Genomic DNA, 14,270 nt, shown 5'->3' with positions numbered 1-14,270 from the left:
GAGGGCATGGCTTCTACTCGATGTACTTCCTCATTCCGAAGAAGAACGGTGACCTGTGCCCCATTCTCAACCTCAGAGCGTTGAACCTTTTTCTCATAAGAGAAAAACTCAAGATGGTCTCTCTGGGCACACTGATTCCGCTCCAAAGAGGAGACTAGCTCTGCTCCCCTGACTTCAAGGAGGCTTATGCCCATATTGCAATTGTCCCCAGCCACAGGAAGTACCTCCGCTTTCTGGTGGGGAAGGCACATTTTCAATACAACGTGCTGCCCTTTGGCATCAGCCCCATGTGTCTTCACGAAATACTTGGCGGTAGTGGCTGCCTACCTCAGGCGTAGCTCGGTCCACGTCTTTCCATACCTGGATGACTGGCTGATCCAGAGCAATTCACACTCCGGAGCCATGAATGCTCTAGCCTTGACTCTGAGATTAGTTATCTGCTTCCCCAAGTGACAACTCAATCCATCTCCACGACTGGACTTCATCGGTGCCAGGTTGGATATTTATTTATTTTTTATTTATTTAAAAATTTTTATATACAGTCATTCGTATTCACATCACAACGGTTTACAATACGGCACAAGCGAAGGCTTTTCTGCCCAGGGATCGAGCGATCGCCCTTTCTTCACTGGCTACCCTCGTTCGCAACAAAACGAACTGCTGCTCCGCTTGCTGGGCCATATGGCGGCCTCTGTCCACGTGACCCCCTTGGCCCGCCTCCGCATGAGGCATTCGCAGTGGGCCTTGAGGTGTCAATGGCGGCAGGCATCCCAGGATTTGAAAGCTCCAGTGACGGTCACAGACCCTCTCCGTCTCTCCCTAGCCTGGTGGGAAGCCCTGTTGAATCTTGAAATAGGACTCCCATTCCAGCCTGCCCCATCCCAGGTGACCATCACCATCGATACCTCGCCTCAGGGGTGGTGGACCCACATGGATGGCCTGCATACTCATGGCCTTTGGACTGGGTAAAGTCCCGTTGCCAGATACATTTTCTGGAGTTGCAGGCAATCCGGTACACCTTGTGGGCCTTCCAGGACAGGCTGACCTCCATGGTAGCCCTCATCAGAACGGACAACCAAGTGGCGATGTGGTACATCAATAAGCAGGGAGGCACGGGCTCCTTCCCCCTCTGCCAGGAGGCGTTGCAGGTCTGGGATTTGGCCCTCCAAGGAGATGTATTTGCGAGCCACCTAAACACCTTGGGGGACCGCCTCAGCAAATCCTTCCAGCCCACACGAGTGGTCCTTGAACCCGGTGGTAGCAACCAGCCTATTATGTCGCTAAGGTACGCCGGACATGGACCTGTTCGCCTCTCCCCAGAATCACAAGGTGAGCATGTTCTAATCCCAGGGAAGGACTGTCGGGCCTGCGACGCCTTCTCTCTTCACTGGGGACAAGGCCTCCAGTACGCGTACCCTATGAGGAAAGGCTAAACTGATTAGGGCTCTTCAGTTTGGAGAAGGAGAAGGCTGAGGGGAGATAGGATAGAGGTCTATAAAATAAGTGGAGTAGAATGGATAAACACAAGTTCGTTGTTTACTCTTTCAAAAAGTACAAAGCTAGGGGGACATTCAGTGAAGTTACTAGGTAAAACATTTAAGACAAAGAGGAGAAAATATTTTACTCAATTAAGGTGTGGAATTTGTTGCCGGTGGTGAAAGCTGCTAGTGTACCTGGGTTTAAAAAGGTTTAGACAAGTTTGGAAGAAAAGTCCATAAACCATTAAAGTGGACTTGGGGAGATCCACTGCTTATCCCTGGGATAAGCAGCATGTCGATCCTGCCATGTACTTGTGACCTGTAATGGCCATTGTTGGGAACAGGATCTGGGCTTGATGGACATTTGATCTGACCCAGTATGCAAATCTTATGATATTAAGATTATACAAGTACCTGCACTCCTGATAGGACCTCAAAATCACTATCAGGTCTATCCTGTAAAGTGCGGCCGCGTTTACCCTGCTCCTAAGCCGCGTTTTACTCACTTTCCGGCCGCGTTATCCCTTCCTGCGATCCCGAATCCACTTTAACCTACTCCTACCGCGTCCTAAAATCCCCGGCCAACCCCTTCCGCATGCGGCATGGATATTGCATGCAAACGAGCGAATTAGCTATTCCCTAGCATCCCGTAACCTGCGCCCCGACTATCGCTATCTTTCCCTGCCGTTTTGTCGCGCGTTTAACCTGCTAACTTACCGCCTACTCTGACCTCTGCGGTAGAGGCAGGGGTAAGGGTAGGTGGCAAGCTTTCCCCCAGCCCCCGCTCACCTGCCCCGGCCGCGATCATGGGTGCCGGTCTCCGGGGCAGCCCCAGTCCTCTCCCTCCTCCCGAAGCAAAAAAAAGCGAAAAAACCAAAAGCAAAAAGTAAGTCGCTTCGCTGCTGTCACTTCTCCCCTCCTCCCGGAGCAGGGAGCGAAAAGCAGCCTTGCTCCGGGAGGAGGGGAGAACTGACAGCGGCGAAGCAAAAAAAAAAAAAAAAAGCGAAAAACCAAAACCAAAAGCAAAAAGTAAATCGCTTCACTTCTTCCCTCCTCCCGGAGCAAGGCTGCTTTTCGCGCCCTGCTCCGGGAGGAGGGGAGAAACGGCGAAGCAACTTACTTTTGCATCCCCGATCGGACTTACTTTTTTTGCAGCCGTCCGGCCATCTGAAGAAGGTATCGTGGCTCCCCTGCCTCCCGGGGGAAGATGGATGCCAGCACGGGGGAAAGCGGCCCCTGTGCATTCAATTGGCTGCTGAAGACGTGACGTCACGACGTTTGGCATCACGGCATGTGACGTCACGTCTTGAGCAGCCAATTGAATGCACAGGGGCCGCTTTCCCCCGTGCTGGCATCCATCTTCCCCCGGGAGGCAGGGGAGCCACGATACCTTCTTCAGATGGCCGGACGGCTGCAAAAAAAGTAAGTTTAGGCAGGAGAAGTCCGATCAGGGATGCAAAAGTAAATTGCTTCGCCGCTTCTCCCCTCCTCCCGGAGCAAGGAGCGAAAAGCAGCCTTGCTCCGGGAGGAGGGAAGAAGCGAAGCGACTTACTTTTTGCTTTTTTTTTTTGCTAAGTCGCTTCGCTTCTTCCCTCCTCCCGGAGCAAGGCTGCTTTTCGCTCCTTGCTCCGGGAGGAGGGGAGAAGCGGCGAAGCAATTTACTTTTGCATCCCTGATCGGACTTCTCCTGCCTAAACTTACTTTTTTTGCAGCCGTCCGGTCCATCTGAAGAAGGTATCTTCCCCTCCCCGGGGAAGATGGATGCCAGCACGGGGGAAAGCGGCCCCTGTGCATTCAATTGGCTGCTGAAGACGTGACATCACGACGTTTGGCATCACGGCATGTGACGTCACGTCTTGAGCAGCCAATTGAATGCACAGGGGCCGCTTTCCCCCGTGCTGGCATCCATCTTCCCCCGGGAGGCAGGGGAGCCACGATACCTTCTTCAGATGGCCGGACGGCTGCAAAAAAAGTAAGTCCGATCGGGGATGCAAAAGTAAGTTGCTTCGCCGTTTCTCCCCTCCTCCCGGAGCAGGGCGCGAAAAGCAGCCTTGCTCCGGGAGGAGGGAAGAAGTGAAGCGTTTTACTTTTTGCTTTTGGTTTTGGTTTTTCGCTTTTTTTTTTTTTTTTTTTTTGCTTCGCCGCTGTCAGGTTCTCCCCTCCTCCCGGAGCAAGGCTGCTTTTCGCGCCCTGCTTCGGGAGGAGGGGAGGGGGGATTGGCAGTCCCGACTTCCTGGTATCTGTCATTTCAAATGACATTTGAAATGACAGATACCAGCGTGGCGTGAAGCGTTAGGCCCGCGCACCCAGGATACTGTATAGGCGCTCTATCCAGTAAAATTGGTTGCGCGGGCCTAAGGCTTCACGGGCCCTTCTTAGACGCGGTTTACATTTACATAAAATTAGTTTTCAGGATCGAGCGGTAGGTGTGCTGCACTGTGTGTGCGGCAACCGCGGGTGCCGCAGGCACTAACGCAGCTCTTCCTACCGCTCGGTACTGGATAGACTTGTATGTGGGAGAAGATCATTACAAACTGTAATCTGAAGCCAGAGAAAACTCTGGAGATGGTCTGTATTAGTGCCAAGTCTCTATAACAAAAAACATCAATACAGATTAAAAAAAAAAACAGCAAAAACTTACTGAAAAAAATTGCTTTACTGAAACAACTTCTCCAGCCGATAAGCACCTCCCAGTACAGTTATCCTGCTGAGGAGTTGTAGATGGTCTGCCAACAGCTTACCCCCCTCCGTATGCTTATCTAAAGATCTTCAGAAAGCTTCTTAATCTAGTTTTAGTAAGGCCCCTGCAGAGCAACTAAAGCTGCCTACCAGGAGCCCACCAAACAACCCATTAAGATAATAAATCAAACCAAAAAAACTGATAACATCCATCCGATCTCCCTGCCAACAGTGGAAGAAAGTTTACCTTTTAGCAGGACAATGCAGCACAGGCGTGGTTGAACAACAAAAGTCAAAGTCCAGATCTCAATCCAATCGAGAATCTGTGGGACAATTTGAAAATTGCAGTCCATAAGTGTCATCCAAGCAACCTGAACAACCTGGATCAAATCTGCCAGGAAGAATGGGCAAAAATCACTCTCAAACAGTATGCAAAGCTGGTAGAAACTTACCCCAACAGACTTAAAGCTCTTTTTGCAGCAAAAGATGGTTCTACCAAGTACTAGTCTAAAAGGGTTGAATTCTTATGCAAGCAGCATTTTCTGTTTTTAATTTTATTTCACAAAAAATGCAGCGAAATAATTGTGAAAATGTACTATAAGAGCATACTGGTTTGCAATAAACATACTGTCTGGAACAATCCGTGTGTCATTTGCAATCCACACAAATCTCAATTTTATGGGGTTGAAAACTTTTGCAAGCCACTGTGTATCTTTGATTATTGAACTTATCATACTTTGTGTAAAAATGTTGTTTGAAAGGGATATCTAAAAAGGTATATTAATTTATGCATACCAAATGTGTTACATAGTACAAATAGGAAGCTTATGCCCAAATTGTCAGTGTTGCACATGTAAAATCCAGGGGTTACACGCATGGCCGGGCCATGTGCACACCGAGCACATTTTAGAAACAGCCCAGCCATGGGCGTAACCCCCAGTACGTGCAGAAGTGCTGAGCCATCGAAAAGGGGCGGGCTTGCAGTGCGGGCTGACCGGGACAGCGGTCATTAGACCCTGTCCTAGGGAAGCTCGCACCGGCAGTGGGCTGGTGCACTGAAGTTACTTCTGCTCCAAAGGAACCGTAAGGTTAAAAAAAAAAAAATTGTGAGTAGCTATGTAGGGGTCGGAGAGGAGAGGGGAAAAGGGAGGAAGGATAGGTAGGGGTATAGGAAAGTTCCCTCCCAGTCCGCTCCTTAATTGGAGCGGACTGGGAGGGAACTGGGCAAAGGCCCAATCGCTTCGCTGCACATACTTTACAAAATCCCCCCACACACACACACACGAGAGGCCATCCACCTGCACATGCGCACGTGGTTATTAAAATCCAGTGCGCATGTGCGCGTGGGAATCATATTTTATAACATGCGTGTGCTGACGCACGCATGTTATAAAATAGCCATGTCCATGAGCGTGCACCGGGAACCGCGCGCACATGGACCTTCAAAAATCAACCCCTTCGTGAATAATCTGGTGCTATATTCAGAATTTGTATATTTTAGGCACTATAAATTTGCTATTGCATGTGGGTGTGATGAATGTGTATGAGTGTGGAAACAGGTTTTATTGTAATTATCTATAGGTAGTATCTATTGCTATAGATTTATATTTTATGTATTTCTGTGTTTTAATAAAATTGTTTAACACTTATCTAGAAATGGTACATTTTGAAATGGATGGGTGAACTCCTGAATTTCCTTTTAGTGGGTATTTTATATATGGATAGATAGGTAGCACTGCTCAAAATCATCTACATACTGGCAAGCTAGAGATGACCTCATCACTATGCTTTTAATCTGCTGGTAAAATATATTGCCAAACCTGAAGAAATTGTCACATAAGGCTATCATAGCGAATTATTTAATGAATAATTTCTTAACTGAGGTATACTCCTGCTTGATCAACTCTAAATCAATCAAGTATAGTTCCATACGTGGCAGTATATTAGTGTACAAATAAGCAATGTCCACTGTGGCTAACAACCAAAAAGGCTGAAAACCCTCTGTTGTAAAAGCACAATGAGGTGAGAGGAGTCACGAATGTATGATGGAAACAAACATATCTTGGGCTGCAAAAAAGAATCCCCATATTTAGAAAGAGGCTGAAACAATAATCCAAACCCAGAAGCAATGGGTCGACCTGGAAGTGTCTGCAATAATTTATGAATCTTCGGGACCACATAAAAACTGGGTATAATTAGTTTTCGTAAAGCAAATTAAACTTTCAGTAATCACATGATCAGTAAGTTCCTTTTGTAACACTGTATAAATAGCCTGAATCCTAATAGTGGGGGTCACCAATTAAGTTCAGTAAAAGTGAACATCATTTAATTGACACATGACTTTTGAGACATAGTACTTAGTGTTTTGATGTTGGTCTTGGGGGAAGGAATGGGGACCGGAGCCTCAGGTTTATTTAATGGACCGCGGGGGGGGGGGGGGGGCTTCATGATGGACGTGGAGGGAGGGCTGTTTCTGTGAGCCCAAAGTTTTATATTTTTTACATTTTCAAGGAATCTGGGCTGTCTCAGCCAGAAGCCCCAAGTTGTGATGGGGGTCAGCACTATTTCCTGCTCAACCTCCCTTGTTTTAAAGGGGGGGGGTGCTTCTTTTGTTTTTTTCTGCCGCTTTAAATGTGCCGCCAGAGCCTCAGGACCCATGTTAAGGTCCTGGGCCTCCTGCCACACATCTAATGCATTTCAGTTAGGCATTATTTTATCATGGCTGACCACCTTCTCGGTTGACCATGATAAAATATTAACATCGAATTGACTGTGCAAGACTTGTTTGCATGCATTTGCATTATTAATGCATGCAAATCACATGCAAAGGTCATTAAGAGTATCTGAGCGGGGAGATACAAAATATCACCACTATAGTGCTCTATCATGGCGATATTGCACGATATAATGCATGTTAGAGCCCTAGCGTGGCTTGATGCATCACCCTGTTAGATTGTAAGCCCTCTGGGCCAGGGCAATATCTGAATATAATCCACCTAAAAGGCGGAATATAAATTAAATGAATACATATTGGAAAGATTTTCACATGTGGCACTTAACAATACTACATAAACATGAACCACCAGGGCAATGTTTTATTTATATATCATAGTGCTCTATAAAAAGCTTCTTAAAATTGCAAACAAGTAAACTTAATATCTTTGAAGCAGATTCTCTTTATAGTAAGGATATTTCAGCTGTTCCCTTCCAACAAGTTCTTTTGGATATCTCAGCTTTTTACTTGTTCCATCTGTCAACTACATCAAAGAAAAATGCCATCTATCTTATATTGCACTTGAATGTTTTCAAAACTATATAAAAAAAAAGATATATTGCAAAACTAACTGTGAAGTTATGAGCATTGTTTCAAAATATTTTTTCAGAAACACTTTTTTTTTACAGCAAAGTATTCTAACCAGTTGCCCCATAATTTATTACTTATAAAGCCTCTTCAAGGGAATAGCGCTATAGACTTAACACTGCATAATAGCAGCCTCCTAGAGGTAAGTGTGGCCAGTGAAACTGGCATTTTTTAGTCCTAGTTTAAAACTGTGATTCTGCTAAACCAATCTAAATACCAGGATTATACCAAAGATTTCAACCAATCAGTTCAAAGTCACAAATATCCACTCAGAATGAATAGTTTTCATCACCTCTAATTAATGATGGCCAATGAAAATCATCTTAGCTAATTTAAAGCTGATTTCATTGATACTTAAACAATTGTCACTTTCTCTGCAAGATTAGTCGGAAGATACAAACGGATCAGTACAAAAGTCTTACCAATTTCTTTTAATCAGGAGGTTACTGAGTCTCCTCCTCTCCAGCAAGGAATTTTTTTATACCATTCCTAATATGGTGATGAAGGTATGTCACTCACAATCATAGTGGCATATTAAGTGGGGGAGGGGAATTGTTTTGTATATGATAAAGTAGGCTAATGAGGTCTAAAGACAATCATCCGACAATACACTTTTTCTAAAATTGCCTGATGACCCTACTCATTTGATACAGAAGAGATTAAATCCTTATTAGAAACAGCATGATGATTTCTCACAATGAAAGGTTTGGATGGCCCTGTATGAAGATCTCCAGTAATACCTGTTTTGTGTGCTGCCTAAAATCGACAAAGCTTTAAATAACTCTTATGACATTTTTCAAAGAAAATATTATAGCTATGCATACTCCCATGTAGTACTTTGTTCCCTCCATTAGTTGCATGTCAGAAAAGAGATGATGTTGATTTTCTTCCCTTCAAAGACTTAGGGCTTGATTTACCCAGTGTTTTTGCTATAGAGTTAGAATGGGGGGAGGGGAACACTAGTAAATCAAGCCTTACGTGATCTGCTATCCGACACCGGATTGTACAGGGAACACAAGAAAATAATTTCAGGATGGTGGAGAGGACAGAAAGGTTGACTAACAGGTCTCTGCCCTTTTGAACGCTGCAGTTTACTTAGGCAGTTAGTTTTAGTGCAAGTAAACATCCTTCCTGTTCTGCACATTATAGAACACAAGACCTTCATTTGATGCCACAACTGTTTTGTATTATCTGAAAAGGATAGGATCAAAAGAATGTTTGACTTGTTATTGCACCATTCATCCAAACAGGGAACCAAATCTGCTTTCTACAAAAGACTTCAGAAACATAGCTACAGTCACATTTGGTCTTGATGCACACAAAAAAAAACATAGCACGGTTTTTCAAAACTATGCAGATATTTACAATGACTAGCGGTATTTTTCCCCACTGACTTTATACCAGTTGTCAAAGAGAAAATTGGTGCATACTTTTCCTTTAAACATTGTCTAGGGGAAAAGTTCTTACAGAGCTTATCACCTCTGTTTTCTTCAGATACTTTTTCTTGAAAAGCAATGTGAATTGTTGATCCTTGTGCATATTTTTACCTGCATGCAAGGTGGACAGTTTTCAGACATTTTACTTGGGTAAATATCTTTGAAAATTGCCTTCTAAATGTTGTACTTGTCTCATTAACAGGTCGATCCAGTAAAGTGTGCTCCGTCGGAGCGCACTGTCACCCTGCTCTGGACGCGTGTTTTCCCTTACCCCTTATTCAGTAAGGGGAGGAAAACACGCGGCCCACCCGCGGCACCTAATAGCGCCCTCAACATGCAAATGCATGTTGATGGCCCTATTAGGTATTCCTGAGCGATCCAGTAAGTAAAATGTGCAGCCAAGCCGCACATTTTACTCTAAGAAATTAGCGCCGCCCAAAGGTCGGCGCTAATTTCTTCCGGCGCCAGGGAAGTGCACAGAAAAGCAGTAAAAACTGCTTTTCTGTGCACCCTCCGACTTAATATCATAGCGATATTAAGTTGGAGGTCCCCAAAAGTAAAAAAAAAGTAAAAAAAAAAATAAAAAAATTTTGAATTCGGCCCGCGGCTGTCGGGCCGAAAACCGGACGCTCAATTTTGCCGGCGTCCGGTTTCCGAGCCCGTGGCTGTCAGCGGGCTCGAGAACCGACGCCGGCAAAATTGAGCGTCGGCTGTCAAACCCGCTGACAGCCGCCGCTCCAGGCCAAAAGGAGGCGCTAGGGACGCGCTAGTGTCCCTAGCGCCTCTTTTTCCTCGTTTGCACCGCGTCGCCTAATTTAAATACTGGATCGCGCGCACCGGCGAGGGGCCGGTGCGCGCGCCGGGAGAGCGGGCGTTAGTCCGCTCTCCCACGGACTTTACTGGATCGAGCTGTAAATGTCTTCACCACAATTTGGTAAGTTGAAATGATACTGAGTTTAGACATAGGCCAAAAAAATTGAGATCTAGGATCCGGATCCTCAACCTTGTTCTTAATCTAGGATTTTGTAGGGTATTTCTTATTTAATCTCAAATGCTGCATGAAAATTACCATTTAATAAAAAATGCAGCTATAATGAGTTGCATCCCAAGACTACAATTTTTTGGTCCATCTCTAACTTTGATGTGATTCGTGTATTGTAATGTAACACATAGCGTTTATCTCTGTCTTCTCAGGGTCTATCATAAAGCCGCCTGGAACATTAACAAGAAGCAGCAGCTTGTGTCGGTCTCGACGCAGTGTTGTAACACCTCATTCACAGCCTCAGCATATTTTGCAGTCTCCAGACCCTGACATCCTTTCAGTGTCTAGCTGCCCAGCTCTTTACCGTACTGATGAAGAAGAAGCTATTTACTTCAGTGCAGATAAACAATGGTATGAATCACCATATTAGAAGGGAATAAATCAGATTGTTACTGTAAAATGTGTATTTACAAGTAGTTTAAAAACAGAGCTTTACCATATACAGTCAGACCTGACTAGCTCACATGCAGTTAAGTCAGATGTTTTGGCATATGGAGCCAGTCTTCCAAAATGTATGGAACATTATTTGGTCATTCTGGAAGATTTACATTGGTGCGCAGATTCATAGGTCTGAATCACAGTAATTGTCATAAAATTTAAATTGCTTTATTTGCAAACAAACAAACAAAAAAAAAAGGTCCTATTTAGATACTGTTTTTCCTGCTGTCCTTTCTCTGGGTTACTGCTTGAATTTACTGTTTGCTGGCTAGGTGAAAATATATTTGCTATTTAATATTTTAAAATCCAAATCTGTGATTCACTGGGGTACCCAGAAAACTGGTTTCAACTAGATAATTGGGGGAGGGTTGAGCTAGAGCTACCTGGTTGGGGCAGAATTCCTAAGCACATATTGTCCTGGATGGAACCCTTTTATATTGTAACTTTATTGTTTCTTATGCACTTGTTATATGTACAAAGTTACTGCACCCCTTGTTATCTGTAAACTGGCATGATATGATTGTATCATGAATGCCAGTATAAAAAAAGCTCTAAATAAAAAAAATAAATGGAAGACTCACCAGAGGCATTTAACAAGAGTTCTGCACCAGATAATTTTAAGAATACATAATCTGTTTAATCCCCTCCCTACCCCTCTACCCACTCACCACTGGATTTACTTTTCTTATATTGTCTTCCTTCCACACTTTCAGGCCGATACAGTACAGTGCGCTCCAGCGGAGCGCACTGTACTGTATCGGAACAATTGGAAAACAGTGGGCTCTGGCAGTGTGTCTTATCTTGCCTAGATTTTAGAAATCTTTTTGTACTTCATGGATACTATTTCTATTGAGGTCATTGATCCCCAGGTGGATGATAACACATATTAGAATGCCTACTTTCTTCTTCAATGACTTGGACTATCTGGTTTGCATTTCTACTAGCTGAGGATCCTGGAATTCATTTAATTCTTGTGTCACCATCAAAAAGTGCTCCCAAATTGGTTCCTCTAATGATATAACGATCAGCTAACAAAGGACTATTAATCCCGTCAGTACAATCCGCACAACTCTCACAAGTTAGGGAATGTGCAATCTTGCTTGCAAGCCCAAAATTATGGAACGCAGTTCGTACTGAATTACGATTACAAACGAGTCTTAAGACTTTCAAAAGGGATATAAAGACCTGGCTATTCACAAAGGCATACCAAGATCCTTAATGCACTCAGCCCTTATTACCTATCCTATACAATCACTCTATGATATTTTAATGCCTTCTTGTCTTATTTTTAATATTTATTCTTGTTTAATGTTTAAATGTAACTTGGTGAGAGAGGTAACGGTGGTGGGGCCGCTTGGCAATAGTGATCATAGTGATCATAATATGATCAAATTTGATTTAATGACTGGAAAAGGAACAGTGTGCAAATCCAAGGCTCTCGTGCTAAACTTTCAAAAGGGAAACTTTGATAAAATGAGAAAAATTGTTAGAAAAAAACTGAAAGGAGCAGCTACAAAAGTAAAAAATGTCCAAGAGGCGTGGTCATTGTTAAAAAAATACCATTCTAGAAGCACAGTCCAGATGTATTCCACACATTAAGAAAGGTGGAAAGAAGGCAAAATGATTACCGGCATGGTTAAAAGGGGAGGTAAAAGAAGCTATTTTAGCCAAAAGATCTTCATTCAAAAATTGGAAGAAGGATCCAACAGAAGAAAATAGGATAAAGCATAAACATTGGCAAGTTAAATGTAAGACATTGATAAGACAGGCTAAGAGAGAATTTGAAAAGAAGTTGGCTGTAGAGGCAAAAACTCACAGTAAAAACCTTTTTAAATATATCCGAAGCAGAAAGCCTGTGAGGGAGTCAGTTGGACCGTTAGATGATCGAGGGGTTAAAGGGGCACTTAGAGAAGATAAGGCCATCGCGGAAAGATTAAATGATTTCTTTGCTTCGGTGTTTACTGAAGAGGATGTTGGGGAGGTACCCGTAATGGAGAAGGTTTTCATGGGTAATGATTCAGATGGACTGAATCAAATCACGGTGAACCTAGAAGATGTGGTAGGCCTGATTGACAAACTGAAGAGTAGTAAATCACCTGGACCGGATGGTATACACCCCAGAGTTCTGAAGGAACTAAAAAATGAAATTTCAGACCTATTAGTAAAAATTTGTAACTTATCATTAAAATCATCCATTGTACCTGAAGACTGGAGGATAGCAAATGTAACCCCAATATTTAAAAATGGCTCCAGGGGCGATCCGGGAAACTACAGACCGGTTAGCCTGACTTCAGTGCCAGGAAAAATAGTGGAAAGTGTTCTAAACATCAAAATCACAGAACATATAGAAAGACATGGTTTAATGGAACAAAGTCAGCATGGCTTTACCCAGGGCAAGTTTTGCCTCACAAATCTGCTTCACTTTTTTGAAGGAGTTAATAAACATGTGGATAAAGGTGAACCGGTAGATATAGTATACTTGGATTTTCAGAAGGCGTTTGACAAAGTTCCTCATGAGAGGCTTCTAGGAAAAGTAAAAAGTCATGGGATAGGTGGCGAGGTCCTTTCGTGGATTGCAAACTGGCTAAAAGACAGGAAACAGAGAGTAGGATTAAATGGGCAATTTTCTCAGTGGAAGGGAGTGGACAGTGGAGTGCCTCAGGGATCTGTATTGGGACCCTTACTGTTCAATATATTTATAAATGATCTGGAAAGAAATACGACGAGTGAGATAATCAAATTTGCAGATGACACAAAATTGTTCAGAGTAGTTAAATCACAAGCAGATTGTGATAAATTCCAGGAAGACCTTGTGAGACTGGAAAATTGGGCATCCAAATGGCAGATGAAATTTAATGTGGATAAGTGCAAGGTGATGCATATAGGGAAAAATAACCCATGCTATAATTACACGATGTTGGGTTCCATATTAGGTGCTACAACCCAAGAAAGAGATCTAGGCGTCATATTCGATAACACATTGAAATTGCCGGTTCAGTGTGCTGCGGCAGTCAAAAAAGCAAACAGAATGTTGGGAATTATTAGAAAAGGAATGATGAATAAAACGGAAAATGTCATAATGCCTCTGTATCGCTCCATGGTGAGACCGCACCTTGAATACTGTGTACAATTCTGGTCGCCGCATCTCAAAAAAGATATAATTGCGATGGAGAAGGTACAGAGAAGGGCTACCAAAATGATAAGGGGAATGGAACAACTCCCCTATGAGGAAAGACTAAAGAGGTTAGGACTTTTCAGCTTGGAGAAGAGACGACTGAGGGGGGATATGATAGAGGTGTTTAAAATCATGAGAGGTCTAGAACGGGTAGATGTGAATCGGTTATTTACTCTTTCGAATAGTAGAAAGACTAGGGGACACTCCATGAAGTTAGCATGGGGCACATTTAAAACTAATCGGAGAAAGTTCTTTTTTACTCAACGCACAATTAAACTCTGGAATTTGTTGCCAGAGAATGTGGTTCGTGCAGTTAGTATAGCTGTGTTTAAAAAAGGATTGGATAAGTTCTTGGAGGAGAAGTCCATTACCTGCTATTAAGTTCACTTAGAGAATAGCCACTGCCATTAGCAATGGTTACATGGAATAGACTTAGTTTTTGGGTACTTGCCAGGTTCTTATGGCCTGGATTGGCCACTGTTGGAAACAGGATGCTGGGCTTGATGGACCCTTGGTCTGACCCAGTATGGCATTTTCTTATGTTCTTATGTTCTTATGTTCTTATTTTTTTGCCATTGATTCTATTATTTTTTGCCATTTTAACTAAGCACTGTACTTATATGTATTAGAAATTGTATATATTATGCCTTGTTAACCATTG

General features: G+C 43.4%; 1 protein-coding gene across 1 annotated transcript in view; it reads left to right on the top strand.

The window, feature by feature from the left end:
* STIM2 (stromal interaction molecule 2) overlaps nucleotides 1–14,270 on the top strand; it is a 288,103-nt gene that overhangs the window by 260,914 nt on the left and 12,919 nt on the right. Inside the window, exon 11 of the mRNA XM_029589743.1 lies at nucleotides 10,149–10,347. Coding sequence (XP_029445603.1) covers nucleotides 10,149–10,347 — 199 coding nt within the window. The remainder of the gene's footprint in view (nucleotides 1–10,148; nucleotides 10,348–14,270) is intronic.

The sequence above is a fragment of the Rhinatrema bivittatum genome, chromosome 1, assembly GCF_901001135.1.
Source record: "Rhinatrema bivittatum chromosome 1, aRhiBiv1.1, whole genome shotgun sequence".
NCBI classification, from domain to species: domain Eukaryota; kingdom Metazoa; phylum Chordata; class Amphibia; order Gymnophiona; family Rhinatrematidae; genus Rhinatrema; species Rhinatrema bivittatum.
Note: the sequence above shows the minus strand (reverse complement) of the source record. Positions and strands in the feature narration are given on the sequence as shown.